At 31.6% G+C, this 27,546-nt stretch overlaps 1 protein-coding gene across 1 annotated transcript in view; it reads left to right on the top strand.

Annotated features, from left to right (window-relative positions):
• Positions 1-26,607, top strand: part of LOC143238341 (glycine receptor subunit alphaZ1-like) — a 52,748-nt gene extending 26,141 nt beyond the window's left edge. The window contains exons 2-8 of the mRNA XM_076478488.1: positions 10,464-10,558; positions 13,447-13,514; positions 17,162-17,385; positions 20,807-20,889; positions 21,413-21,547; positions 21,854-22,233; positions 26,063-26,607. Of these exons, the coding sequence (XP_076334603.1) occupies positions 10,464-10,558; positions 13,447-13,514; positions 17,162-17,385; positions 20,807-20,889; positions 21,413-21,547; positions 21,854-22,233; positions 26,063-26,242 (1,165 nt within the window). The 3' untranslated portion in view covers positions 26,243-26,607. The remainder of the gene's footprint in view (positions 1-10,463; positions 10,559-13,446; positions 13,515-17,161; positions 17,386-20,806; positions 20,890-21,412; positions 21,548-21,853; positions 22,234-26,062) is intronic.
• The last annotated feature ends 939 nt before the right edge of the window (positions 26,608-27,546 follow it).

The raw sequence follows: 27,546 nt of genomic DNA, 5'->3' as shown, positions 1-27,546 counted from the left end.
ACAATATATATAACTGGACGGGAAATCAATGGTAACTTTCAAGCTAAGGCGTTAAAGCTGCATTTATGTTTTATAAACTTTAGTACAATATGAATAGCTGGGTGTGGAAAGAACATAAAAGCTATTAATGTAAACTATAATATGAGATCCAGAGAAGAATATTGATATGACTTTGTAATTCATTCATTATATTACTTTTTTGAAAGGGTTGTAATAGAAAATCTTAGCATGGAATTTCCCAGCTCCTTCCAGTAAACAATATATATTAGTATTAATTTTCTAGGGAAGTATCCTAAGAAACGTAAGAATAACAGCTGTATCAACAGTGATGTTAAAATATTTTATTATTTTTCTAATAAAGATCTCAACGATAGTCGAAACGATTTTATATATCGACTGAAAAGTGTTTTTGTAACAAATACCATATATAGAAATGCACGTGCGTAATACAACTAACCACAATTTCCTTTTACATAGCTGTAACATTAGTGTATGTTTGTACATTCCGCAATTCACTACATTGCTGGAGTTTTAATGGAATATTTTCGTCAATACATCCCTCATCATACACAAACAACTCACTTCAAGATCGAATTAAGTTATGAACAGAGAAAGCTGTTCAAAAGAAAACTAAATATAGAATGTTTTGAGTAAACAGGCTGTAAGATATACCAAAAGAAAATAGAAATATATGATCATATAAAAATAGAATACAAATTAATGAAAATAAAAATATTTGTAAAACTCCAAAACAAAATTCGGATATGTTACACAACTACTCAAAGATCCTTGTTTTCAACAAGCTTCAAATACCCTTAGAGTAGAAATATCTGTTCTAGATATTTAATGTTCGAGCATATTTGTATCATCTAATCTGAGGGGGAAGGAACGATCTTTTTCATAATCAAGAGAACACGTCATCTTACCGCGTTAGTTTGCTGAATTATATAGAAATGTCTACTCGTTTATTAATATAAATAAACTCTGTTCATAGAATAGCGTGGTATGTAGGATCTCATAAGTAGGGTGTTTTTAATAATTTCGTTGTATATTTGTATTATCGCAAAATTAATGTATGAATTTATTACAGTTTTGAAGTTCGAGACCTACCCCCTTCAATGGCTCAATGGAAAGTCCGAAACCACATTATGTAGCTTTCTACTTGACAAGAAACAAATAAAATCCGAGAAATTTTCAGTTGTATATCTTAAGCCAGATAATTTACTTTATTCTATTTCTTAAATATTGTTCTACATCTATATCAATTTTTCCAATCATTTTTATTCTGGTCATGTGGAAACTTGTCGGAAAAATAAAGCCAGAATGGATTTTAGTTTAAATAATGTGTAAACAAAAGTATATTTCGTTGAAATTTTTAAAAGAATGCTATTAATAATATTAAAATTATGAACCATCTTTTGTTTGTTTGTTTTGGAATTTCGCACAAAGCTACTCGAGGGCTATCTGCGCTAGCCGTCCCTAATTTAGCAGTGTAAGACTAGAGGGAAGGTAGCTAATCATCACCACCCTTAACCAACTCTTGGGCTATTCTTTTACCAACGAATAGTGGGATTGACCGTCACATTATAACGCCCCCACTGCTGAAAGGGCGAGCATGTTTGGCGCGACCGGGATGCGAACCCGCGACCCTCAGATTACGAGTCGCACGCCTTAACACGCTTGGCCATCCCGGGCCTATGAACCATCATTAGACATAATAAATTCGGTTTGTTATTTGAACGTATTTCGACTTAATTTCATACAAAATTTTTAGGACATCACATAAATAATTATCACCTACTGTATACAAATAACTGATATGTTTAGTATAAGTATAATATAATCCTCTAATCTTGACTTTTACAGTCCATATAATATGTGATAATTTAGTACAATTTGTAATTACGCCAGTTAACTAGTTAATTAGTATTTTGTCATATTTGTAGATAGACAACAAGTAAAGCTGGTTCTATATTTCTACATTGTTGTCGAGAAGTAGAAACATCTGACCCATAATTACGTTAAATACATTTAAATGAAATATTAAAATTGCTATATGCAGTATAATCTGAAGATGGCAGTTAAAGTTTTTTGAAGAGAAAAAAGATACAGAAATATATCTGAAACTTTAATTTAAGAGTAAATAAAACGTATCAATCTAATAAATTACCATGTTTGGCGATATACGATTTAAAATAATATTTGTAACTGTATTAACAATTCAGTTAAAGTTCTACTTGGACAGATATCATACGACATACTTCTACGAAATAATTACATCCATCAGGATTATCTGTATGAGAAATTCTTTAGGAAGTACCTACTGTTTGACGCCCCTTATTAGTAAGAAATTTAAACTTTAGAAGCACATAGTTTTCGTGTTTTTATGTTGTTGTTTTTTGCGAAGTACGCAGTAAATGAAAGAAAACCTCGGATGTCAGAGAAATAAGCAGAAAATTTCAAAATGTGAATGAGAGATTTAAATAGTAATAAAAATTAACAAATAATTGATTACACTAAGAACGGCTATTTAAGATTTACTGTCGAGACCTTGAAATTCAACTGGTGTGATGGTTGAGCTTTCTAAGAGTTTATTTATTTCAAGAAAATGTGAATTTTAATAATTTCTACGTTTAGCAACAGCGGCTTGATTTATTTTGTCTGTGGCAATAATTGTTATCAGAATAGGTTTTGTTTATGATTACTTGTAGCCTCAGAGAATAGTAACGATTATATATCATGTAAGTTTATATAAAATAATATACATTACACTGCTTTTGATGGCCCGACATCGCCAGGTGGTTAAGGCACTCGATTTGTAATCCAAGGGTCGCAGGTTCGAAATCTCGTCACACCAAACATCCTCTCTCTTTCAGCGGTGGGGGCGTTATAATGTGATGGTCAATCCTACTATTCGTTGGTAAAAGAATAGCCCAAGAGTTGGTTAAGGGTGGTGATGACTAGCTACCTTCCCTCTGGTCTTACATTACTAAATTAGGGACTGTTAGTGAACATAGCCTTCGTATAGGTTTGCGCAAAATTAAAAGAAACAAACTGTTCTTGTTGCCACCTGATTAAACTCAACGCGGTGCTCTTCTGATGATACATATGTGTGTGTATGTATAAATCTATTACTTGGAAGCCATGCATTTCTGCCTTCAAATTGAGATAACTACAGGCATGGTATTTCTTTTACCTTCCAACCACTGACATAAAAACTACAAACAATTTCAAAAATTAAACCTTTCCTCTTTTATTACAGAACATTCACGCCTTGTGAACAGTCGTGACATGCAGAGCGATTCTCGAACTTTTATTTAAGTAATTGTGACAGAAAGGTGGTATTTCCTTTCCAGTAATCACATTCCACAATTTGCAGTAGACTGAAACGGTTGACTGTGAGGAAAAATAAGATCTGTAGAGGGAAAGTTATATTACTGAGTATCTCTATATTTTCACAATTCAAACAAGCAAAAAAAATCTTTCACTTCTTTAAAATATACATTCATATACTGATAAAAATATTGAGAAAGCTGGGAGAAAGCATATCCTTTCAAGTGCTGGTATTAGTAAAACACCGACCATATTTGAAGAAGAAAGTAAAATTATTCTGAAAGATTATTAGCATATTTACAAAAAACAACAACAAAACACTTTCTTATTAGACAAAACAGAACAAAATGTGTCTAATATTAAACTTTAAGTGTAGTATTTGCATGAAGGTTTTTCACCTTTACAAATATTAGGTGAAATAACAAATGTATTTCCAGGTTATGTATCGATTTAAACTGTGTCAGTTTGAGGTAACGCACATTCTCAGTAGATATTTATTTTTGACATATGTGGTAGTTTCTATCTTATTATGCAAGTTGAAAATATGTTTTTCACTACTGCTATTTGTATCTTAGAAATAAGTCTAGGTCACACTTTTATGCATAATAGCAGCAAAGGATAAGTCAGGATATAAGTAATTTAGTTTTAATGCGTTATGTAGGGTTAAGTACCTGATATTAAAATGATTTTGAAGTTGCCTATCAGCAAGTTACGTGACAACCACAGCGATGGAATAGCATATATCAAAATTAGATTTTTTATATTGTTTGGCACTTGATAAAAGTAAAATGAGATATATACGTTCAAGCATTATTTACCTTTTTCATATCCATTGCTTCATATTTGTATATCATAAAATATTTGAATTTCGATATCCTGTTATCAAGTCACACGAGGGTTATCTGCGCTAGCCGTTCCTATTCAGCAGTGTAAGACTGGAGGGAAGGCAGCTAGTCATCATTACCCAGTTTTATACATATTAAAGTAAGTTACTAAATTTATTGTACAAAAGAACACAGTTATTTTTTAAACTAGAAGCTTGATTAATTACAGCAAACACCAAACTACACAATTTTTGAGGAGGCTGTAAATGCTTTTAAGATAACGCAAAAATAAAATAAAATAATAAAAGTAGAAGCAATTGTAATTGATAGTAGTAGTGTTGAGATTAATATATATATACTTATCCATAAAATATAACATAGTTTCGTTGTTTGTTTTGCTTCTGTTATTGAATCATGACATCTTTGTAGGGTGTTTTTATTTTATAGCTAATATGCAATGATGGAATTAAATCTGATGGATATCGTAACAATTGATTCCGATTGTTAATATGTATTTCCTGAAGAGATGAGTAGATAAGCATTTGATGTAAATTTACCTACAGAGAATTTTTATTCGCCTGAAAACATTTAATTGCAAAAATGAATCTAATATTTTATCTTCTTCGGCATGTTTCATACCAAGTCGTCTGATCATTGCATCATTTCCTTCCTGTATAGGAACAATGGAACCTGGGTTTTATTTGTTTTAATTAATTTCGAATTGTAAACGAATTTGTTGTTTTGTACCGTCTAAGTTTGTTTCAGAGATTTTGCTTAAGACAATATAAACGGTAATTTAAGTATAGAGGATCCTTATTATTGAACTGACAGACCAATTAGAGCTAACCAGTAAATAGTGTGCTGCTCTTGAAATTGTTCTACTTTGTGGTTATATTTAATGAAAGAACTGAATTCTTTTATCAATCTTATGTATTCAAAATAAATGGTTTTTCAAGTTTAAATAAGCCTATCATTGTAATAAATTAAATAATATTTTATAACATAATTATTCTGGCTTATATATTATTTTGCGATAACATACGTGAATATTTCGATAACAAATGATAAGGCACTATAAGTGAGATCAGTAACAGGGATTATTTTCAGTTAACCAATGCGTATTTTAAAAAAATGAATATTTTGATCTTTACATGTGCGATCATGCGTGAAAACATCTCCGATACTTGTATAAATAAGTCATTTACCTATCTTGGATAAGAATGTGTTCCAGAAAGTCTGGATAATGATAGAGGATATTGTAAATATTCATCAATATATTTATTAGAAAATTTCAGCTTAAAGAGAAGTTAGTCAATGTAAGAATGCATTTATTTCCTTTTTCTTCTACATTTTATCTTTCAGTGCTTAAGTTTAGGTTGTTTTATTTACGTTCATTCTAACTATGTTAACAGCAGGTTTATTTTAACTTTTTCAGCTAATCATGACTGGACATAGCATCCTCTGCCCTGAGTAGCCCTAGGCTTTATCAGCTAAGAGATTTGGCTTTTGGCCTAGTTATGCTTAACATACGTTCTGCGAATGGAATGAAATTTAGCGATTGTACTTTCTTATATGCTAATTACCAGGAAATGTCTTGATTTTAGTTGGGTCTTGACCTTAAAAGTGGTAAAATTACTGAATTTCACACGAGAGGATTTTATGTTCCTGTCCTTTGCACTTGAGGAAAGTGACATCCTGTTTCTGACTGGCTGTTTTGGTGTACTCACATCAGTTACTGTGAGTTCATATTTGAAAACAGGTATTTCCTACTTCTAAAACTTGGCAATAGATGTTTTATAGTACAGGTTAGCTCCTTAAATAATGTCTAGTTATTAGTATAACTGGCTAGGTTTGGTGAATAGACTGTATCTGAACAATATATGAGATCTACAAGAAAAGTATGGAGAAAGTTGCAAATGTTACTAGATATTAATATAAATGAATAAAAACTATATTCTGAGCGCTTTCGAAAGCACTTTGGTTATAGGTTTATTATTAATTTCTATCAAGACTTCTTAAACTTACGTGTTTTTCTAACATCGTAGATATTGATATGGTGGACTTAGGCAGAAATATAGTAACTCAATGCTTCAGTATAAATACTGTTGACTAATGTTATGAAAAAAGAATCATTACATTTTTAGAGTGTAGGATTACGATCTGTTGGGATGATTTTATACAACCACACTGTTATCATATTGAATACCCTCTTGTTAAGCCTTACTTAGTTAATACTGTTCAGTTCTATGAACAACATTATTGTGTTTATATTTTAGCATGCTTTCATAGCGGTGTTACTTTGTTGTTTCATGTATTAAAATTCTTATAAACATGAGGGATGTACTACTGAAATTTTCAGGGTTATCAACTATAAAAGAGGTCATTCTGCTACTTGTTGTTAGTGTCCTGTTCATTTAAAGGCTGTTGACAAAAAGTGTGGATGTTTGCTGCTGTAGACGTATTTATTACTTCAAATAATAACCTTTAACGTTTCACACTGCAATGCTCAGGATTTGAGATTACAAAATATAGGAAGCAATGCTTTTATAAACACTGAGATTCCTTGTATAAGCTATATTTGAGAAACTTAGGTAAAGCCTCAGAAACAAAACTTCTTGGTAGATGTTCATTCTTTTTATTGTACTTATGCTAGACATGATATTTTTATTAGACATCCTGTTCATATTAATAATGTTAACAGTTATGTTTAACCGTTCGTTTTTAGTGAAATGCCCCTTATTCAACTTTTGTTTCATGAACAGATGTTGGAGATGGCACGAGTGTGGATATTTTAAAACATACCATTTCCTGTGGGAACTGCTCATCTGGATCAAAATGGCTTAAATACTTGGTGGTTTAAGGTTAAATTGATCTTATTCTACTAAATGAAGATATCACTGGCTTGACCAGAGTTGGCAATAGGAAAGTTCAGCCTAATGGAATTTTGTGTCTCTGTTTGTCTCTCTATGAAAAATATATCTGTTATGTTCGTATTGCCACTCTATGTTGGTCACGTTTCTCGTTTATGTGTCTCCATATCTCTTCTCTAACGACCTTCCAAAAAGTTATCACATTAAATGGAACGTTTTTCTCAGGGCATTTTGTCACACATACCTTACTTTATTCCTATGTTTTCTAATGGTGGATATATTGGTTATATACTTGCTGAAACTGTTCACCTTGCCTGTTTCCTCAGCTCCTTAATGATATAGGTTACGTGAAACATGTTGTTTACTGTAATGGAAAATATCAGTATCTTGTAAACCTAAACCATAAGGATTATAAGACTCTGTTTAGATATTTTTCTGGGGTTGCTTTGAAGCTATATGGGACTATCAAGACGCAGGTCATAAGATGCACCTGGACCTTGAAAACTGTTTGAGACAGTTTTGTTCTTCATCAACCAAACATTCATCTTTCTTGATTTCTTTAAAAATAAGTTTAAGGACTTTTACAATATTTACCCTATAATTTCTAGCGTCAGATGAAAGCAGAAAAATCTTCCTTTTCCTAATAAGGTTGGTCAAAACTAGGCTTTAACTATGCTATTTACTGCACCTACTCAACAATTATGTTATGTTCTTTACTCACTAGAAGCTTCTTCGAGACATAATGAGTTATTTATTCCATGTTAATAAAGTTTAGTGCTCTGACAGTCTTTTTCTTTTAGTTATACAAAGATATATGAGTACTTGGTGTTTATTTTCCTAAGAAAAAAAAACATGTTGACATGATTCCCTTTTTTTAAATCTTATCTTCTTGTGTTTTTGAAGTTGTGAAATTCATAATTAACTCTTACCTACCTTGGTTACTTGAAATTATGACTAATTATTTTCTAATCAAATTAAACTTATTAGGCTAGATGTACAATTAATTATCTAATTTACCTTAAGAAATCTGCAAGTTTAATCTTACTTGGCTGCGGTTATGTTGTTCATGTAAAAAAGAAAACTGGTAAAACACAGACACTTTGACATGTGGACCTGTTTTCAGAAGCAAATGTAATTGGTTATGTTGTATCTGTCGTTTTAATTCAGAAACTGTCTTTAACAATAGTCCCCTCGGTGGGCTGAGCAGATAGCCCCATGTGGCTTTGCTATAAGAAAAACACACTCAAACACTTTAACAATAGAATTCTGTGAAATATATTCTTTTTTACTGCGTATGTTACTGTGCTCAATTTATAATCAGAAACATAAACATGTTTCCTAAGGTCCGATATAAAGCATGTGCTCTTTCAAAATGTCTCGAGGTAACGGCGAATGTCTGGGATCTAATCTTAGGCTTTCTCTTTTTTTTTTACATTTTAAACACGATTCTGAATGATCTCATGATATCCTTGCTGATGATGTTTCTAGTTGATGACATGACCGTAATCCTGGTGTTCCTGCAAGTTTTATATATTTATACGTATTGTGCTTTTCATGTTCTGCTTATGGATATAAATTTATTTAAAACTTATATTCTTCTTTGATTATTTTGATAACTTTGTAGTAAAGTTTGTCAGCACTCTATTTTAACCTTCCTGTTCTCACACAAGGAGAATGATCTTTTTCTGGATCGCTGTTTTTGGTTCTCTTTACTCAGTGGTTGTTTTCAGCTCTAATAGTTAAGACACATAGAGCTTTACTGTTGGATTGTTATTTACTTCCTTTCAATTATTGTCTGTGATAATCCAGTTAACATTGGTATTTAGATTTCTGCGTCTTTTGAAAGTAAACTGTTTGATAGAAGGAGTTTTAAAACGACTTCTTAACCTTTAATCTCTCTTTTAGTCTATTGAGTAGAATTCTAAATTCTTTTTAGACAGAGCTTTAGACAATCTCTTAAGTGGATAGTTTTAACTTTTTTGAAAACATCAACAACATATTTTTATCATACCTTATTTATATCTTGAGACATGCCATATAAATTATACTTCATCATAAACTCGACAAGTTCACTCTCTCTATTCATCTCTTTGTTAGATATTGCTCAAACAAAAATATTTATTACTTCTTTTAGCTATGTTTATGCACAATTTCTTTCTTCAAATTTAACTTATTTTTCATATTTTAATTTTATGCGTCAATACTCAACTGCTTCTTCCTATTTTACCTAGTGTTACTAATTCTGTTTTATATTTTTTAAAAGTTTCCTACCTTCTTCAGTAATTGTAAGTGTTGTTTTAAGAGAAAGATTCTCCCTCGACGTATCTAGATACCTGTACAGTTTTTTGTTGGTGGTGAATCTATCAGGCTTTATTACATATATTTTTTTTCTTACACAGGTTTATTTGAGACCTGTTATCACTAGGCCATTAAGGGTGGATGATGGATATAATATTAAAAGGTTCTTAAACTTTTTATTGGAAATATTCTAAGTCTTGTAGTATTATTTGGTAGGCCTTTTCACTTCTAGTTTATTAATTACTCACTGTTTAACTAACTGTTACATTGGCTATCACAGGATTGGAATGACAAAGTTAGAATATAAAGTTTTCCTATTAAACCATAGTCTGTTACTTTTAAGCTTCTGTGTACTGTATCATTTGTAAAACCACTTTTACACAACTGGTAAAGACGTGACATGTGATGGGTTTCAGGTCAATATCTTCTTGCCTTCTTTATTGAATCGTGTGGATAGAGAATATAGGTTGGTTGTAATAAATGGTGTATACCTACTGCCGCATGGGATTGACTTCAGAGAATACCTCTTAAAACAAGGTACATTTTATAATGTCCCACTTTGTACTTTTCACTTGGTATTATTTGTTCTTCGTCTTTGTGCAGTTTTTCATAAACTACTTTTATATCTTTTTGTACATCATAAGTTGAAAAATACCGTTTCTAAAACTTCCATGTGTAATAATGTAAAGTTAGTTTCTAACAGTTTCATTTGTAATGATATAAATTTAGTTTCTAATACTCATTTGTGATAATATAAAAGCTACATTTATTTTAGTTTTACTTAATTCACAGATAAAACAACAGCTTTAAAAGCCGATAGTATAAACCAACAAAGTCCAGTTCTCGACTGCAAGCTTATTTTAAAACATTTTTGAGGAACAAGTAAGCCTTGATATAACCGTTTCTTACTATAAGAACTATTTGTACTTATCCATCAACACCGGGATGTACATCTGTTTCATCTGTTTTAAAAAGTGACGTTTGTGATATTACATCAGTGGCTAGTAACAAAACACAATTGCTCGACTATGTAAAATTAGGTTAGTGCGTTATTTAGAAGACAGGCTGATCGGTGAACAAGAGAGGAGTGTTTTCTTCAATGTTTATCTGCAGTAAAGAAATTATATCTCTTACTCAGGTCTTCCTATCTGATGTATGAAGACAGGGATCTGATGGTTCTTGATGAGCTTCTACGAGTTTACGACAGAAGAGTGACACCTACACACCACATTAGTAAGTTCTGCTTATGGTAATGATTTTTAAAATTAGTTACATATGCTAATTTTACGTTTTGATTATGCTAAGAACATGCAAGAGAAAGGTAATTTTTTTATCCTTTGAAACTTCGATCTATGGTTGTTTATTGTTGTGTCAATATGAATAACTTAAAAGTGTCTATAAGGGAAGAGTAGTTTACATTGTGACAATAACATTTCGAATGTTAAAGTGTAATTTTACTGTAAGTTATGTTGTTTTCTTATTTATAGTTAAGTTCAAATCTAGATAGTGAATTAGCCGTGCTGTACTTAACACGAATATCGAAATCCGGTTTCTTGCGTTATAAGTCAGCAGACTTACCTCTGTGCCACTGGAGGACATGTTTTCTCGTGATTATCTAACTAGTCTTGAAATAACAACATAATAAGACAATAGACAACTGAAGGTGTTGCAACGATCCAAGATCCCATATAAACAGTAAACTAAGATTCATAAGATATATATATAAGGTATATTTATTGGGATTTCGGTATACTTGAGTGGAGAAATCAGAAATAAAGTGGTTAGAAATATAATGACGTAACGACGTAATTTTACTGTCTGACTTTAATGAGTGTTTAATAATTATACGTGAAGATGGTGGGGGAAATACACTTAATTAGGAATATGACCGCTATCTTCGGATTTTCTGCAGTGGTTACACCAAGGCTGCTCTATAGTCTATGTCATGTAACTCACTTGTGTCCGTGTAGATACCACATTTGACCAACTGTAAGCACAGATTTGTTTCTTACTTGCCAAGGGTCGATGTATAGGTAATCAGGAAGAAACATTTAAAAAACAACATAACACAACCTGGTTGATGTCTAACCACACTCGAACTACTCTTATTTAAATTTAAAAAAAAAAACTTTATCAAAATCATTGGCAAAGTCCCAAGGTGAGTAAAACAAATTGTTACAGAAAGTTTGAAATACAGCAAGGTACAGTTCAGTTCAATTTAATTAAAATATTCTTTTTCAGTGGGCAAGTAACAGTTGACAAGAGATGTTCCTCACGAGAATGAATTAATGGATATGATTTTATTGTGTGTTTTCTTGCAATTAAAGACTAAATACAAAATAGAGGGTTACTTGTATAAAATAGCGAAATAGTGTTTTTTATTGTTAAGCACAAAGGTATACTAGGAATGACTAGAAGAAGGTAAATAGAAATTTGCATGACGTAAAAACATGTTACAATCTGTAACTTACGAACAAATTTAATCAAAATAAAGACAATGCGAAAGAGCCTAGATTACTATTTGTAAATGGGTATCGACTGGTAACTGATAATTTGTTTTCGTTAAAATTTCATTTTAAATCAACATAAGATAAAGTTTGTTTGTTTGTTTTGAATTTCGCGTAAAGCTATTCAAGGTTTATCTGCGCTAGCCGTTCCTAATTTAGCAGTGTAAGACTAGAGGGAAGGCATCTAGTCATAACCACCCACCGCCAACTCTTGGGCTACTCTTTTACCAACGAATAGTGGGATTGACCGTCACATTATAACGCCCCCACGGCTGAAAGGGCGAGCATGTTTGGTGCGACCGGGATTTGAACTCGCGGCCCTCGGATTATGAATCGAACATAAGATAAAGATTACGAACATTTCTACAGATATAAGTCAGTTATTATTTTCGCTGTGCGCATACAATGGAAAGTTTGGAGGGTTCGAGAGGTTTTTACCAGTTCAGATGGATGACACCTACGCACTCTTAGTATTGTATATTAAACTGGCGTATTGTTTTGATAATATAGGTATACAAATAAAACAAGTGTATTTATGTTCAACTCATGAAGACATGGGGATGAGAAAAAGGCATCTGATTCTGAAGCGATTCTTTACAATTGAAAACTAGTTTTAATTATATTTTGGATTTGCCTTTGAACCCGACAACCTGTAGCAAAGTTACTGTATTCATAAGAAAAACACCATTTATGTTTTATTAAATCGAGCGAAATTTACATTCTGTTTCTGCCTTTTTAAATAATGTAGCTTTATTTTAAAGATTTAACTCTATCATGCTGATATCCAATAGTTGTGTTAAATCGTGAGGGAGAGAATTTATTTATGTCACAAGTTTTAGCCAACTTTCTACATAAATCACCAACGACAAATAAGATATATATATATTTCACTGCAACATTACAACAGAGAAGTGAGCCTCAGAAGTAAACAAATAAATTTAATTATAAGACTGAAGATTCTATACAGAATTACGCATTAAGAGGATATCATAGTTGTTTTGTTGACAGACACAAACACGCATATACTGGGAGTTGAGCTAAACTCTTATAGAGCTAATATAGAAAATGATATTTATTCAAGATTTAAGTATTTCTTAAAGAAAGACTATTACCATGACAATTAACTATGGTTTCTTACGTTTGTTGATACGATAAACTAAAAGACTGTTAAAGATCAGATTTGAGAGTATTTTTATTAGTTGAAAATGCTAAGTGGTTTCACTTTCTAATACTAGTTCATAAAAATATTATTAGGTTCTAATACCATTACCTAAACATATTATTATGTTCTAATACTATCATCTAAATTATTACTGGATTTTAATACTATAATCTAAAAATTTTATTAGGTTCTAATATTATCATCTAAAAATTATTAGGTTTTAATACTATAATCTAAACATAATATTAGGTTCTAATACTATTATTAAAAAGATTGGTGTTTTGAGTTTTCTTCTGAACAAAACATTGTATTTAAATATATGTGGTGGACACGTCAATCGAGCAGTAACTTGCATGGATATTTATTGTATTCTTGTTTGATTTAGTATTTTTGCATAGTGTATTTTGCTTAATTACTAACATTACAATATGTTATTTTATTGGCAATCTTAGGTTTACCCACTACTGTTAAATGTGAACTCTACTTAAGAAGTATAGGAGCTATCAATCCTGATACTATGGTAAGTTCAAATGTTCTCAAAAACTTTAACAAAGTTTCAGTTCCATCCCGAATATTTAGTGTTAATACTTAAAACTGAATTGCTTAGATATTTCTTGATGAATGTTTATAATAATTGCACTCTGTATCTTATAAGAAAAGTAAGCACTCTCTCTCATCTCTTATCTTTTGTACCCCGGTGGCTCAGCGGTACGTCTGCGGACTTCCAACACTCGTGAGCAGAGCACAGATAACCCATTGTGTTGCTTTCTGCTTAATTCAAAAAAAAGAAAGAAAAAGAACTCTCATGTCATTGGCACTGTATTACTTTCTTTATTATAACTTGCTTCAAGTAAATTTTAAAGTATATTTGGCTCCAGATCACGTAACGTGGATAATAATATCTATTACACATACTCAAATGATATACATCAATTTCGAACAATATCTTTTTCTTCTTAAAGTACAAATGATATGAAAAGTAATTAAAGCCATTTTTTTTTAAAACAAGGCTTGGCACTTACTTTAAAATCAACGAGTAACTGAAAAATATTTGTGAAAGAGGATTTTTAAGAACAGTTAATTCTTTCATTGTTGTGATAACAGCAGTGTCGAGTGAGTCTGAAATTTTTGTACCACTAGGAATAAATGATGTATTATTTCAAACATTCAAAGTTTACTGTTTTCAAGTTTCAGATAAATTATGAAATATTAAAACAAGTGTGTTTGTTTTATTTATATATATGTATCTGAAAGTGACCCTGGCAGGGAAAAATATTTGTCCCTCACTGGGACAGTGGTAAGTCTTCGGATTTACAATCCTAAAATTAAGGGTTCGACTCCTCTCAGTAGACACAGAACATATCACGATATGGCTTTGTTATAAGAAAAACAAACACGCATTCCAAAGGATTTATTACCTGTAAATGTGACAGCGAATGCGTTCAATACCAAATCATAATAAAAAGCTTGTTAAATGTATGTCAGAGTGCTTCTGTATAATAAAAACTGTTTCGTATAATAATTTATCTCGGACAACTCTCCGTTTTATTATGTTACGTATTACGATTTTAAATAGCCTGAAATATTAACTTTAATTTAGAAATTAACATTGTATGAGAATGATATGTAACTACCCTTTCAGTCGAAAAATATCCATGTACTACAATCATGAAGATTTGTTTACTCTGGAGATTAAAAGGTTCCGAGACGATGATATCTTTGTAATTAATGGCATAGAAAAGCAAAGAACTATACAGATCAACTTGAAGAATCATAAAGAGATCTGTAGCAAGTCAAACTTCAACCGTGGTAAGCAAAGTGCTTGTATTGCGAAATGTGAGAATCTAGGAACACAAGGATCAGTGTTAAATGCCTTCTACAAGACCCAGGCAACAACGAGGATTCTTTATCTAGAAAGGTGACACAAATCATATGTTCAGAAGTTGCTTTCTCGACATATTAATTCGACTGTCGTATACCTCAAAGCAGCTAGATAGGGTAACAAACATTCATACTCGTTTGTACGATTGTATACAGACGAAGTCGCCTGATGGATCAGCGACTACGATTTCTATGTTGAAAATGACGATGAGAAACCGTAGTTCTCCTAAACTAATTGTATTATGAATAGTTGCAGGGAGAAGGTATGTGCTTTCGAAGTGAAGCCTTGCGATGGGAACTTTTGCAATATAAAACATAGAAGAACATCAGTAGACGAGGAGGACAACATGGGCCGTAACAACAAGATGAAGCTTTTAAATCGTTTAAACACAACGTAATCGACCTTTATATACTCAAATTCAACCTTTCTCGACTGCCATGCTTAAGTGTGAAACTCATTTTGTCGAATGAATGAAATGATTAATACATCCAGTAAGCATAAGTATTGCTTTTTATTCTTTTTCCAAAACAAAGTAAATGGTTTTTATTATGAATATGCAATATCCAGGCGCAACTCTGGAAAAAAAATAACATTTTAAAGTACAAAGTGGCACAATGGATCATCTGCTCTGTACCTACATCAAAAGTTGTGGCCAAATTTTATCGTTTAACGTTCTCAAGCTTACAGATAAGTTATAGTCTGGTATAACAGAGTAAACCTTTACAATATCATTTAAATTATGTGATATCAAACTTGCTGAAATAAAAATTGCGAGTATAAACAGTGTAGTTTCATTTAGAATAAAGCAATTTATCTTTATTTACATTTCGGCTACAGCACAGCTCTCACTTTATTTATGTTCTTATTAACTGGATTTACTCAGTTGCTTTTCACGGTTTCCAGAAGTATGTTACAATAAATCTTACTTTCAAATGCAACGTAATTAAATAACAACTATATTTGCATAATTAATTTTGTTAACTACACCATCTTGCGTGTAAAAGTACTGGAGTAAAGTTAATAATAATTGCAGACACTAAAGATCCTAAACAAACTTTTATTGTATTCACTTAATAATGTAAACATGCAGGTACTAAACTGAATTACCAAAGGAGACACATTAAAACAATGACATTATTTTGTGGTATTTATTTAAATCATAGCTGAGCCACTACAATTCGAATATTAATATTTGTTCAGTGTACAAACTAAGAATATTAATTTTTGATCACTTTAAAGTATACAATGTTGATATTTTCTGTAATTGCATTAAAAGTTAATATACGCCATTTCATCGTACCAGTGGCACAGCGGTATGTCTACGGACTTATAACACTGGAAACAGGTTTGTAATACCCGTGATGGGCAGAAAACAGATAGTCTATGGTAGAACATTGTGTTTAATGTAAAACATACATCGTAGAGCTGCGGAATAAGTCTCAAAACATTTTTTCCTTTACAGAAAATGAACACGGAATATATACCTCTCTGGAAAGTTAAATGTTTTACATTTTGTAAAATACTTTGAGATTATTAGTGAAATTAAAAGTTATATTCAATTTTCTGTCAAAAGGTCATTAAAACATAATCAGTTATTTTCAGCGTTTTGACTAGTTCATAAGAAAAAAATCGACTTTAGCACCAAAGCAAAATACATCAGTGACACAGCAATAGCCATACAACTTTTTAGCTGATTGTTTTATTAAATCATGAAATAACAATGAATATTTATATTATATTATATTATGTTATATTATATTATATTATATTATATTATATTATATTATATTATATTATATTATATTATATTATATTATATTATATTATATTATATTATATTATATTATATTATATTATATTATATTATATTTATAGTCTTATCAACCAACGGTAAAATATTTATCTTATAATCTTATCACTGTTAATAACTTTAATTTAGTTTCTTCCTTTTTTTTAAATCAATAGGTATAGTAGTACTTTTTTCATTTGTTGAAGTTAAGCATTATTTATAATTCAATAAAGTAAAATAAGCTATTCCATATCCCACTGTCTAAAAAAACTAAATTATGTTTTGTTTGAAACGAATAACAATTAAAAGTTATTGTTTTAAATCAAAACATGGCCCAATAAAAACATTCTAAAATTTGCATTTCTCGGTTAATATATAATCATTTAGGAGTAAATGTATAATTATGTATTGAGTATTTATGAAGTAAATGTATAGTTATATTAAATATATGATATACAGGTTACTTAGAACCTTCTTATTGCATATTTTGGACCAGGATTACGAAGTAGACCTGTATCTTCGTCAGTCTTGGCATGATGAACGCCTGCGCAGTAACAACTTGACCCGTCATCTCGATCTGAACGATCCGATTTTTGTGAAGAGGTTGTGGAGACCGGATGTTTATTTTCCAAATGCTAAACACGGAGAATTCCAATATGTAACAGTACCCAATGTATTATTGAGAATAAGTCCTAACGGCGATATTCTATATATGCTCAGGTTGGTAAAAGAAAGCTACAACTTCATGATAATTCTGCTATTAGATTATTCTTCCTATAAACAAGTCCAAAGAGAATAAAAGGGGAATATTTTATTAAAACATATACACAGCTAAACTGAAATTGTCATGTATTTATTAACTATCTAACAACAAAGTCGGAATAAGTTACAGTTATATAGAATCAAGAACTGAAAGAGGGTGTTGAAATTTCAGGAAGGGTAGCGAGTAGGAATTGTGCTAAAATAACCGTCGTTTTATATATTAACACGAGACGTGAAACATGTATATAATAACACTTTTAAATTGCATTAAAGAAATGAAATACTTGCAATTTTAGTTTTTAATGTTGTATGTTAGCGTCATTAAACACTAATAATTGTTTTATGGAATTCACATTAAACTGCTTTATAAGAAACTGTAACTTGATATTATTGCTGCCTAAAAACTGAGAAAAAACGATATTTTATTATGTTTATAGATTCGTAAGAACTTTTATATCACCAAGAAAGAGATCAAGAATGATTTAAGTGTATGAACAATGTGACTTGCTCCTAAATCGTTATTCCATTAATATGTATTATATATGTATATAAACCAAGTGTCAATCGGTCACAAGTTCAATTCCACTTTTTCTTCTATAAAGCTTCCTCTTTTGATTGACCGTTTCCATCGTAACTGAATTTACTCACTAATACAAGCGTAAATAGCTCCTAAATTTCGGCATTTTTTCTGATATGTGAAAGTCTGTCAGGTAAGAAGTTCCAAGGACCAGATCAGACATGGCATTATATATGTGACACTACATCATTCATATCATTATGGCGTCAAGCTAGGTATGATCCGAACAAAGAAACTGTGAAGATTCATGTGAAAAATAAGTCAAAAATTAGAGCAAATGTATTCTTGGGTATTATTACGAAATAATTTTGTAATGTATGGACTGAAGATATCAATTATTTGTAGGGAAGAGGATAACTTTTCCCCAAAAGAAGAATAACAGGCGTGTATACAATCACATGCTCATCATATGGCTTAAACCTTTATCCATAGACACCAATAGGTGGCATGTTTCCTTAGTTATATATAGTTGATTCAAGAACACTGGGCAACATGTTCATGAGAAACGAAACGTTATATTTCTTTTGTGTATTGCCTGTTTTGTACAGAATAGTTTTGCTTTCCAGTGGCTTCCTGTTATTTTTAACTGACTTTTGTATTAGTATGATAAGCTGGACCAACAATTTAATGATTATATATACACATATGTTTATATAACTTTATTTGTGATTGAAAAGAACATAATACCCTATAAATATTTTATACACATTACCGTTATATGAGGCCTAACTGTATTTTCTTCGTTTACTAATTAACACAAGCTCTTCTGATGAATCTTGAATATGCGAAACTATAGTCCACAAAAGAGGATACATCCAATTAAAAAGAAACAATTGGCCCCCACGTTACAGATCCTCATTTAAATGTTTGCCTTTGCTGAGAAAGAAAATAAACCTGTAACAAAATATACAAACAGTATTTTTCATTGTTTACTCGAGTTTACAAAAGAAAAGAATCATGAGTCGCTCATACGTGAATATACAAATTAACTCCTAAGTGATCTTAATGGAACAAAGTTAATTAGAATATTACAGATCGTACGACTTTCTTCTGGTTATGATTCTCTTAGTTAGATTCTACTATTATAATTAATCTAGCTGCATTACTGAAGTTTCAACAATGTAAGGCTGTTAATGTAATAGAATTAATTGTGGCTTAACACCACTGATTACCGCGAGTTGCCAGGTTATTATGTTTTGTATTTTCATCTAGTACGTTTTTTAACCTTGTAACTATTCTGCATCACCTCCCATATATCTTTATAATACGCCTCTCTATTAAGATATGCAAATATTTCCTGTAAGGTGCGATTAACATTCTGTATTTACAGGTTTCTGTGAAACAATTATATTACGTATAATACAACTTTTAACCATGATAAACAAACGATATTTGGCATATATTTCCAGTTGTGAGTTACTTGTCGTTTTGAAAAAGAAGTAACTGTCCTTTTGTCTTTAGATATTTCAGTATTAAATGTTTATTGATTATTTATTGATGTCAATATTGATTGAAACTCTACATTTCAGCAATATTCAGTCTTAGAGTAACTTGTAATTTGAGTGATTAAATGTTTTATCCAAAATACAGAGAGAGTGTGCAAGTTTTAGAAACAACGTACTTGAACAGGAGCATTTATTCCCTCAGTTGTCCCAGTTAATTAATTAATGTAATATAACTGTTACACATATATCTAATTTACACATTTATATATTTTAATATTTATTATTTGTTGCCACCCGATGGCACAGCGGAATGTCTGCGGGCGTAAAACCCCTAGAATCTAGGTTTCGATACCCGTGGCGAGTAGAGCACAGATTACGTGGTATGTTGCTTTGTGCTTTACTTTAAACAAACTATTTATTTTTAAAACTAAAATAATTTATGTATCTTTAACTGTTAGAGCTAATAGGGCTAATATTTGTTTTCTTGAGGTTTTAGCTTGAAAGCTTTAGTGAATAATTTTCATAAATTTTAAGTCAAATGTATAAATAAATTATTAATTACTTAGAAAAGTGTTTTTATTTAATTTGTGTTTGAGTAATTTATTAATTAATGTCTATATGTCATAAGTAATTCATAAAAAAATGACAAAGGTGATTGCAGCGCCATCCAAACATCATATAATAATTAAGAAAGTGTTTTAAAAGTTACACTGATGAAAAAAGAAATTATCTTGACAAAATATTATCTGGATATTTATTCTGCCCAAGTATCCTTTAACACGTAATATATCACGTGTCGTTTATAAATCAGTGAGAGACAAGCTATTGTGAATTTATCGTGATTTATAAAACGTATTTTGTAATGTTCAGATAATGACAGTATTATTTTATTAATAATTATTTATAACAATAATGCTTAAACGTATGTTTTGTTTTTGTTGTTGACTCTGTTAACTAAAACAATTACCTGCATACCAATATTACACATAAATTACACATATATAAAAAAGGACGATTGTGAATAAGGTATACAATTCTGTCAATTACTTCTATCTATTTAATATGTAATCATCAGAGAAACTTATGTTACCAATAATAAATATTTCTTTCACTACACTCACACACATATGTTTACATATATCGCAGTTATTTAGGATTTTTAAAATCGGTTTACGTTTAGCTTGATGTCAGTTAGTTTCAGGACAAGGTGTATTTCTATTCGTCAGCAGTATCAGTAATCCACTCTCGCGTATATTCACTGAACTGTTATGTTCGTGATATTATTTTCATTTTAGCTTTCTAAAAACTCACGTGTATATAGGTTTTGTGTGTTTTAAGTTGTTATTGTGTTTTTCAGGCTGAAGCTGATATTTTCCTGCATGATGGAGATGGAAAGATACCCGTTGGATACTCAAGTCTGCGATATTGAACTGGCTTCTTGTAGGTTTTGTCAACTTAAACTGTGTATCTGTATTTGATGTATTTACACATAGCTTTCGGTTGAAAATGTGTATCTGTATTTGAGATATTCACACGTAGCTTTCACTTGGAATGTGAAAACAGTTTCTAAACATTTATTAGAAAATAGCTGAAGAAAAGGACAGACTAAATGTTCGTAAAAGAACCAGTTTTCAAAGTGAAGAAAAAACAACATATCTTTCAAGAAAAGGACTAGTTTAAAAACTGGGGGGATGATTTTAAGGTCGTTTACACTTAAAATTTTAGATTATTATGTATATACCTGTTTGCTTAAAATAATACTTTACAATGTATTTAAAGGACGTAATTACGGATGTTAAATATGTCTCCGTAATCTATAAATGATTATTATGGATTTCTCTGCAATTGTAACTAGATTTGTGTGTCTGTATGTAATGTATTTATATAATGTTTCTCCTGCACAAAGTAAAACATATTACCTAAATGGTAAGTTGTAAAGTAGAACTAAACTTTTATTTTAAAGTTTCTAAGACAGTCCAAGAAGTAGAACTGAAGTGGCTAAACGGAAAGTCAGTAACGATGCACTCTGGCATGAAACTTGCACAGTTCGAGCTAGAACAAGTAAGACTGACGGTGTGTAAAGAGTCTTTCCAAATTGGTAGGTACTTTACTTGCCTATTTGGCCTTTCCTTCGCTTTTAAAAACATCACGGAATTTAACTTGTTTCAACCTATTAAACACGGAAATAATAATAGTAGCCTCAAACTTTTACAAATCTACACGAAGTGTTAAATATTCGAGCATAACGTTTGCAAAACAAAGAGTTTTTTTAACCCTGAAACATGCAACTATTAAATTTAAAAACAGAAATGTTGCAGTAACATCAAACTCCTTTGTATAAAATGATTGTTTGGCCTTTCTACAGAATAAGTTTCTAGTGTTACACTCTCAAGTTTTGTTACAGGTGAATACAGCTGCCTACGAGCTAGATTTGATCTTAAGCGATCCATTGGCCATTATCTCGTCCAGTATTATCTTCCTTCAACCCTTATTGTCTTCATCTCCTGGGTATCCTTTTGGCTCGATGTCGATGCTATTCCTGCCCGTATAACATTAGGTGTCACCACTTTACTAACCATTTCATCTGAGAGTAGTGACCATCAATCTAATTTGGCACCAGTGTCATATGTCAAAGCTTTAGACGTCTGGATGGGCACTTGCACTTTCTTCGTCTTCGCAGCTCTGATAGAGTTTACGTTTGTTAGCTATTTGGCAAGGAAACGGGGAAACATTCAAGAATTCAAGTTAGAAAGTGATGAAGTCAAAGCCACTTTGATTGTACCGGTAAGTGATTTTATAAATAAAATTTATAAAAATGTAAAACACAAAGTTTATATCTAAAACTAGTTTTAACATAACATCGCTATATTCTTGTTTGTAGTGTTTAATACCATGAAAGAAGACGACAGCTGCTTTCGGAACGTTTGGATTTTTGGTTATGTTTTAAGTTAGTTTCATATAGATTCTATCTTTCTCCAATTTTTGTTTGTTTGTTTGTTCAGGATTAAGCAGAAAACTGCAGAATGGGCCGTTTGTGCTCTGTTCATCACGAGTATCGAAACTCGGTTTTTAGCGATGTGAGGCCGCAAACATACCGCTGTGCCATTGGGAGGGCAATTTTTAAATCAATAATCTAATCTGGTCTATTGTGGAAACATATATGATATTCGAAAATAGTACTTAAAGCTGAAAGACATATATCCATACAACTGTTTTTGAGATTTATTACACAAATGTCACTCCTGCAAAGGCACATTTTACTAATCGCACTGTTACATGTGTTTTTGTTATGTGAATTATTATCGTGGTTTTTGTTTTATTATTAAGTTGACATAAAATGTGTGATGATGATTTTGTATCATGCTTTCTTTTAACTTCTTGCTTTTATTTGTTATTAAGCAACACAAATACATAATGAGCATTTGTGCCGTGCCTATAAAGGATATTAAGACCAAAGTGCTTGTGTTATAAGTGTTCATACCAACCACTAAGTCGCCTGGAGGGGAACTTCTTTTAAATAAAACACAATCATTGCGCTATTTATAAAACATATTGAAATTAAATATGTATGAATTGCCTTTCCTTAATATTTATTACAATTTTATGCAAGATTAGGCATAGCACTAACTATATTTCAAACGTTTATTGGTTCTGAGTACAGTCAATTATGGAAAAACAGAGGTGTGAGTACAATGTATTAAAACTAATTTGGAAGTCATCACGTAGTGACGGTTCATTTGCCATGTCCGGCCATGAAGTCATCGCGTCGTGATGGTTTATTTCGCTATGTTCGGTCATGCTGTCTGTGACAACCGTGCATCTTAACATTAGTCTTAGATAGCTTCTTTTACAACACATTTCATAATAAGGCTGCCGTGTACAAAGCAAGTCACTACTCTCTAAAGGTTTCTATAATCCATCTCGTGTACAATTAGAATATTTTTCCAATGGCATTTTCAATAGTCAATTCACGCTTGAATGTACGTGTACGAAATAACAGAAACACACGTTATAATCTCTAGCTTTTTGAAATAAGAGACGGTTGAATGAGGGGTATTACTAAAAGCTATATTTAGATGAACTCCTAATCTGTTGATCTTGTTATAAAACGGAAATATTTCTTTATTGCCTCATGTACTCTTACCTTGAACGACTTTTGCCATTCATGGCTTCGTACCTATTACAAGACACTGGAATTTGCTTATTATGTCTTTGTTACAGTTTGCTGCAAATGCCTTTCTGGTTGTTCCTTTCTTTTTCAGTGCAATTAAGTACAAGGAATAAATCCCTCTTGCAAATTCTAAATTCCCGGTCTAAACATATTTATTATCGGATTCTATGAATATTTTACGTTAAATAGGGACGTTGAATACCTTTCCAAAAGCAATTAGTTTTCTGTAGAATCACATTATCGACGAGATGCGAAACAATATCAAAATGCACTTCAGGAACTTCCTATTCCACCGTTATTGTAAAGTGTTTTACTGATTGGAATATTCTAAATTGTGTTAATACGTTATCAACCCCGTAATAGTACTAGTTCAATCACAACTTTGTTGGTTATGTGTCTTTGTCGACGAGATCTTTCGTTCAAATGTTTTGTTTGTTTTTTGCATTTCGGGCAAAGCCACACGAGGGTTGTTTGCGCTAGATTTCTCTAATTTAGTAGTGTATGGTTAGAAGGAAAGAAGCTAGTCATCAATACCCGTTACCAACTTTTGGGCTACTCTTTTACCAACGAATAGTGGGATTTAGCGTCACTTTATAACTACCCATGGCCGAAAGGGCGAACATGTTTGGTGGGACGAGGATTCCAACCCTTTTCGTTCAATATTAGAGCTCAATAGACCACCGAGTAACGATAGTTAACTGACAAACATAGTAAATATGTAATTCGAGATTGAATTTAAATGGTCTTTCATCACGTTTACTCAGATTTAAACGTAGGATTTAAGTGATCATAGAAGGAAATTTAGAGCAGTCTTGTCACTGGAATATATTACATATTTTTCGAGGACTATCATGAATCATAATAGTGGTTCATAATATGGATCTTCCAGAAATGTCACAAAAGGTCTAATAGAACATAGGTAAAACCATCTTTAAAAGCAGACCTGTTTTTAAATAACTGTCAAGGTGTTTTATCCCTGTACAAATTTACCTTTAAATCACTATGCCGTTCCTTTGCAAACTTTCACAAAATCTTAAGCTTTTCTACTCTGGGCTCAGACTTCTGACTAACTCATATACAAAACCTCAAACTAAAAACTTATAATATTCAAGTTACCATATTTTCCTTTAAGTTTAAATACAAAAAAAAGCTGTTAAGGCACATAATACTTTAAACTTACCTTGGCCAATTTGTTTTATCTTTGTATATTTCTTATTGGGATCTCTCTCAGAAACTGTACTTCTTAACATTGTCATAATTTCCTTGTTTGTCACTTTTTGTTGTTTGACTTGGTTTACATTTATTACATTTTAACTGGGCTCTTTCACAGAAACAATCATTCTTAACTTCTCCATAATTTCTTTGTTTGTCACTTTCTTGTTATTTGTGACACCTTTCCCTTCCCGTCCAAGAGGTGAGCAGTTCTTTATTTCCTCTTTTTCAATATAAAATATTTATAAGAACGAGATTTTTTTCCGATTGTTAGGGAAAATTAAAAATTCAGTCATTTATTCTTCATATTATTATTGTTTCACAAACCTACAGAAAAATCGGCTACGAATATTTATTCAAACATGAGCAAACCTACTAAAAACTCATGCGCTGATCATAGGACTATTTTTTATGTAAATTCTTAAAAGACAGAAAGTATTTCTGTAAGTTTTCATCGCCACTGAACAAGTTTCATTGCACCGCCGTTCAAATATTCGAAGCCTACAGCGAAAACTGTTAGGTATACTGCGCCAATATCTATGCACAGCTATTAAACAAATTTATAAGAAGATTGACTACACTAAAATTGACGCTATTTCTAGCCTAATTTGTTTACTCTTTTAGATTTTCTAGTTGTAGGCTTGGAAATATAATCGTTGAATTTTGATTCAACTTGGTTTTGGGTCTTTTGCCTCTTCCCCCTGGTAAAACAGCGGCAAGTTTAAGAATTTAGAACGATAAAATTAAAGGTTTGATTCTCCTTGCTGTTACTTTAGATAGCTCAATGTGGCTTTGCTATAAAGAAACATACACCCTGTTGTCTTTGACGATTTCTATTCCCCTTTTTAAATTAACATTTCTAGTTAGCTTATTTATAATAATACATTGCTTATCAGATACTAAAAGACGTAATGTAGAAATAGGTGATATTTTTAATGCACATTTCACAGCTATAGGAGCATTGTCTATACGATATTGTACTATAATATGTGTTGTAGTAGCACAAACGCAATTTGATATATTTTTTACGATGATTTAAACAAACTAGGTTGATCTCCCAAACATAATATATTTCATAACACGTATGATGTTTTAATGCTTTAACCACCTATATTATCGATAACTCAACTTACTAAGTACAAGTACTTAACTATTTGTTTTTTTCATTTGTTAAAGACTGTTGTTACCTTGTTTCTTTTACGTCTATATTTGGCTTGTTTACAACTACAGGTTTCAAGCATGAAAGAAATTATAACTCTACCCACTTCGGCGAACGTCAGGGAAATTTCGTCAGTGACGTTTTTGCCCGCCAGCATGTTTTCCAAGAGAATTGACAAGACAAGCAGAATAATTTTTCCTCTTGGTTTTATAATTTTCAACGCTTTATACTGGTTCTATTATTTAGTTTAATTTTTAACGTTTCACTTTCCGCTGCGCACTTTCTATGAAGTAACATTATTATATTGAAAAATGTTACAGGATTTCTATTTTTCTGTTCTTCTTTAGAGCTTCTGTTGAAGGACATCAACAGTTCGTAACAGTACTAAGTGTTTCTAGACAAAACAACTTGAGGTCAATTCCTTGCTTTAAAATGATGATTAATTTCTATACAAAGGCATATTCAATTTGTTTTATGATATTTTGAACAACATAATTTTTATGTAATGATAAATATATTGGTGCTGAAACTAATAATCGCATAGATTAATCGTTTTAAAACATGTAATCTTAGATTTTGCATGGAAAGCACACGTACATGTACACTGCTAGCCAAATTCTTAAGGTCAATGAACATAAAGAAAAAATATGCATTTTGCGTTGTTAGACTTACACCACTTGTTTGAGTAAAGCTTCTAAAGATGAAAATAAGAGAAAGGAAAAATAAAAATAAAAACACTTTTAGCACTTAATAGGGAAAATGTGAGCACTATAAAATTAGCTTAAATACTAGCTAGTCAAAAGTTTAAAACCATACCACAAAGAAGTCCTAAATAGGGTAGAAAATGCCCAAAAAGAGGTCTCAGTAGTGAGTTGCACGGCCGTCATTGCGAATAACTGCAAACATTCGCTTTGGCATGATCGATATAAGCGTTTGCAGAAGGCTGGTTGGAATTTTATTCCAAGTCGTGAAGATGGCTTCACGAAGATCATGCACTGTTTGGAATTGACGTTCATTTCTATAGACTTCCCTTGCCATCCATCCCAAAACATTTTCAATGGGGTTCAGTTCGGGCGAACACGCTGGATAGTCCAAAAGAATCACGTTATTCGCCATGAAACAGTTCTTTGTCCTGCGGGCATTGTTGATTGAAGCGTTGTCCTGCTGAAGGATCCAATCATTTCCACACAAGCCAGGGCCTTCAGTCAATAAGAATACTCTCTCCAACATGCCAATTTAGCCAGTTGGCTACATTATCAACAGCAGTTTTACTATGCCCAATCTCACCAGTGATGGCACGTTGAGAGACCTTGCTTTTGCAGCTCGACAATTCTGCCACGTTCAAACTCTGTGAACTTTTTAGCCTTTGCCATGTTTTTACCCAGTGTAACACAGAAGATGTCAGTGGGAGATGTTGACAACGCTAATGCTTGAACACAAATGACTAGATTTTGTTACGTGTTTACCGATTAACGCTTCGTTTCAGTATGGTCTTAAACTTTTGACCAGCTAGTATTTAGGCTAATTTCGTAGTGTTCACATTTTACCTATGAAA

Source organism: Tachypleus tridentatus, chromosome 13 (assembly GCF_004210375.1).
Source record: "Tachypleus tridentatus isolate NWPU-2018 chromosome 13, ASM421037v1, whole genome shotgun sequence".
Classification (NCBI taxonomy): Eukaryota; Metazoa; Arthropoda; class Merostomata; order Xiphosura; family Limulidae; genus Tachypleus; species Tachypleus tridentatus.
The sequence above is the reverse complement of the archived record's forward strand: the minus strand, read 5'-3'. Positions and strand labels throughout refer to the sequence as shown.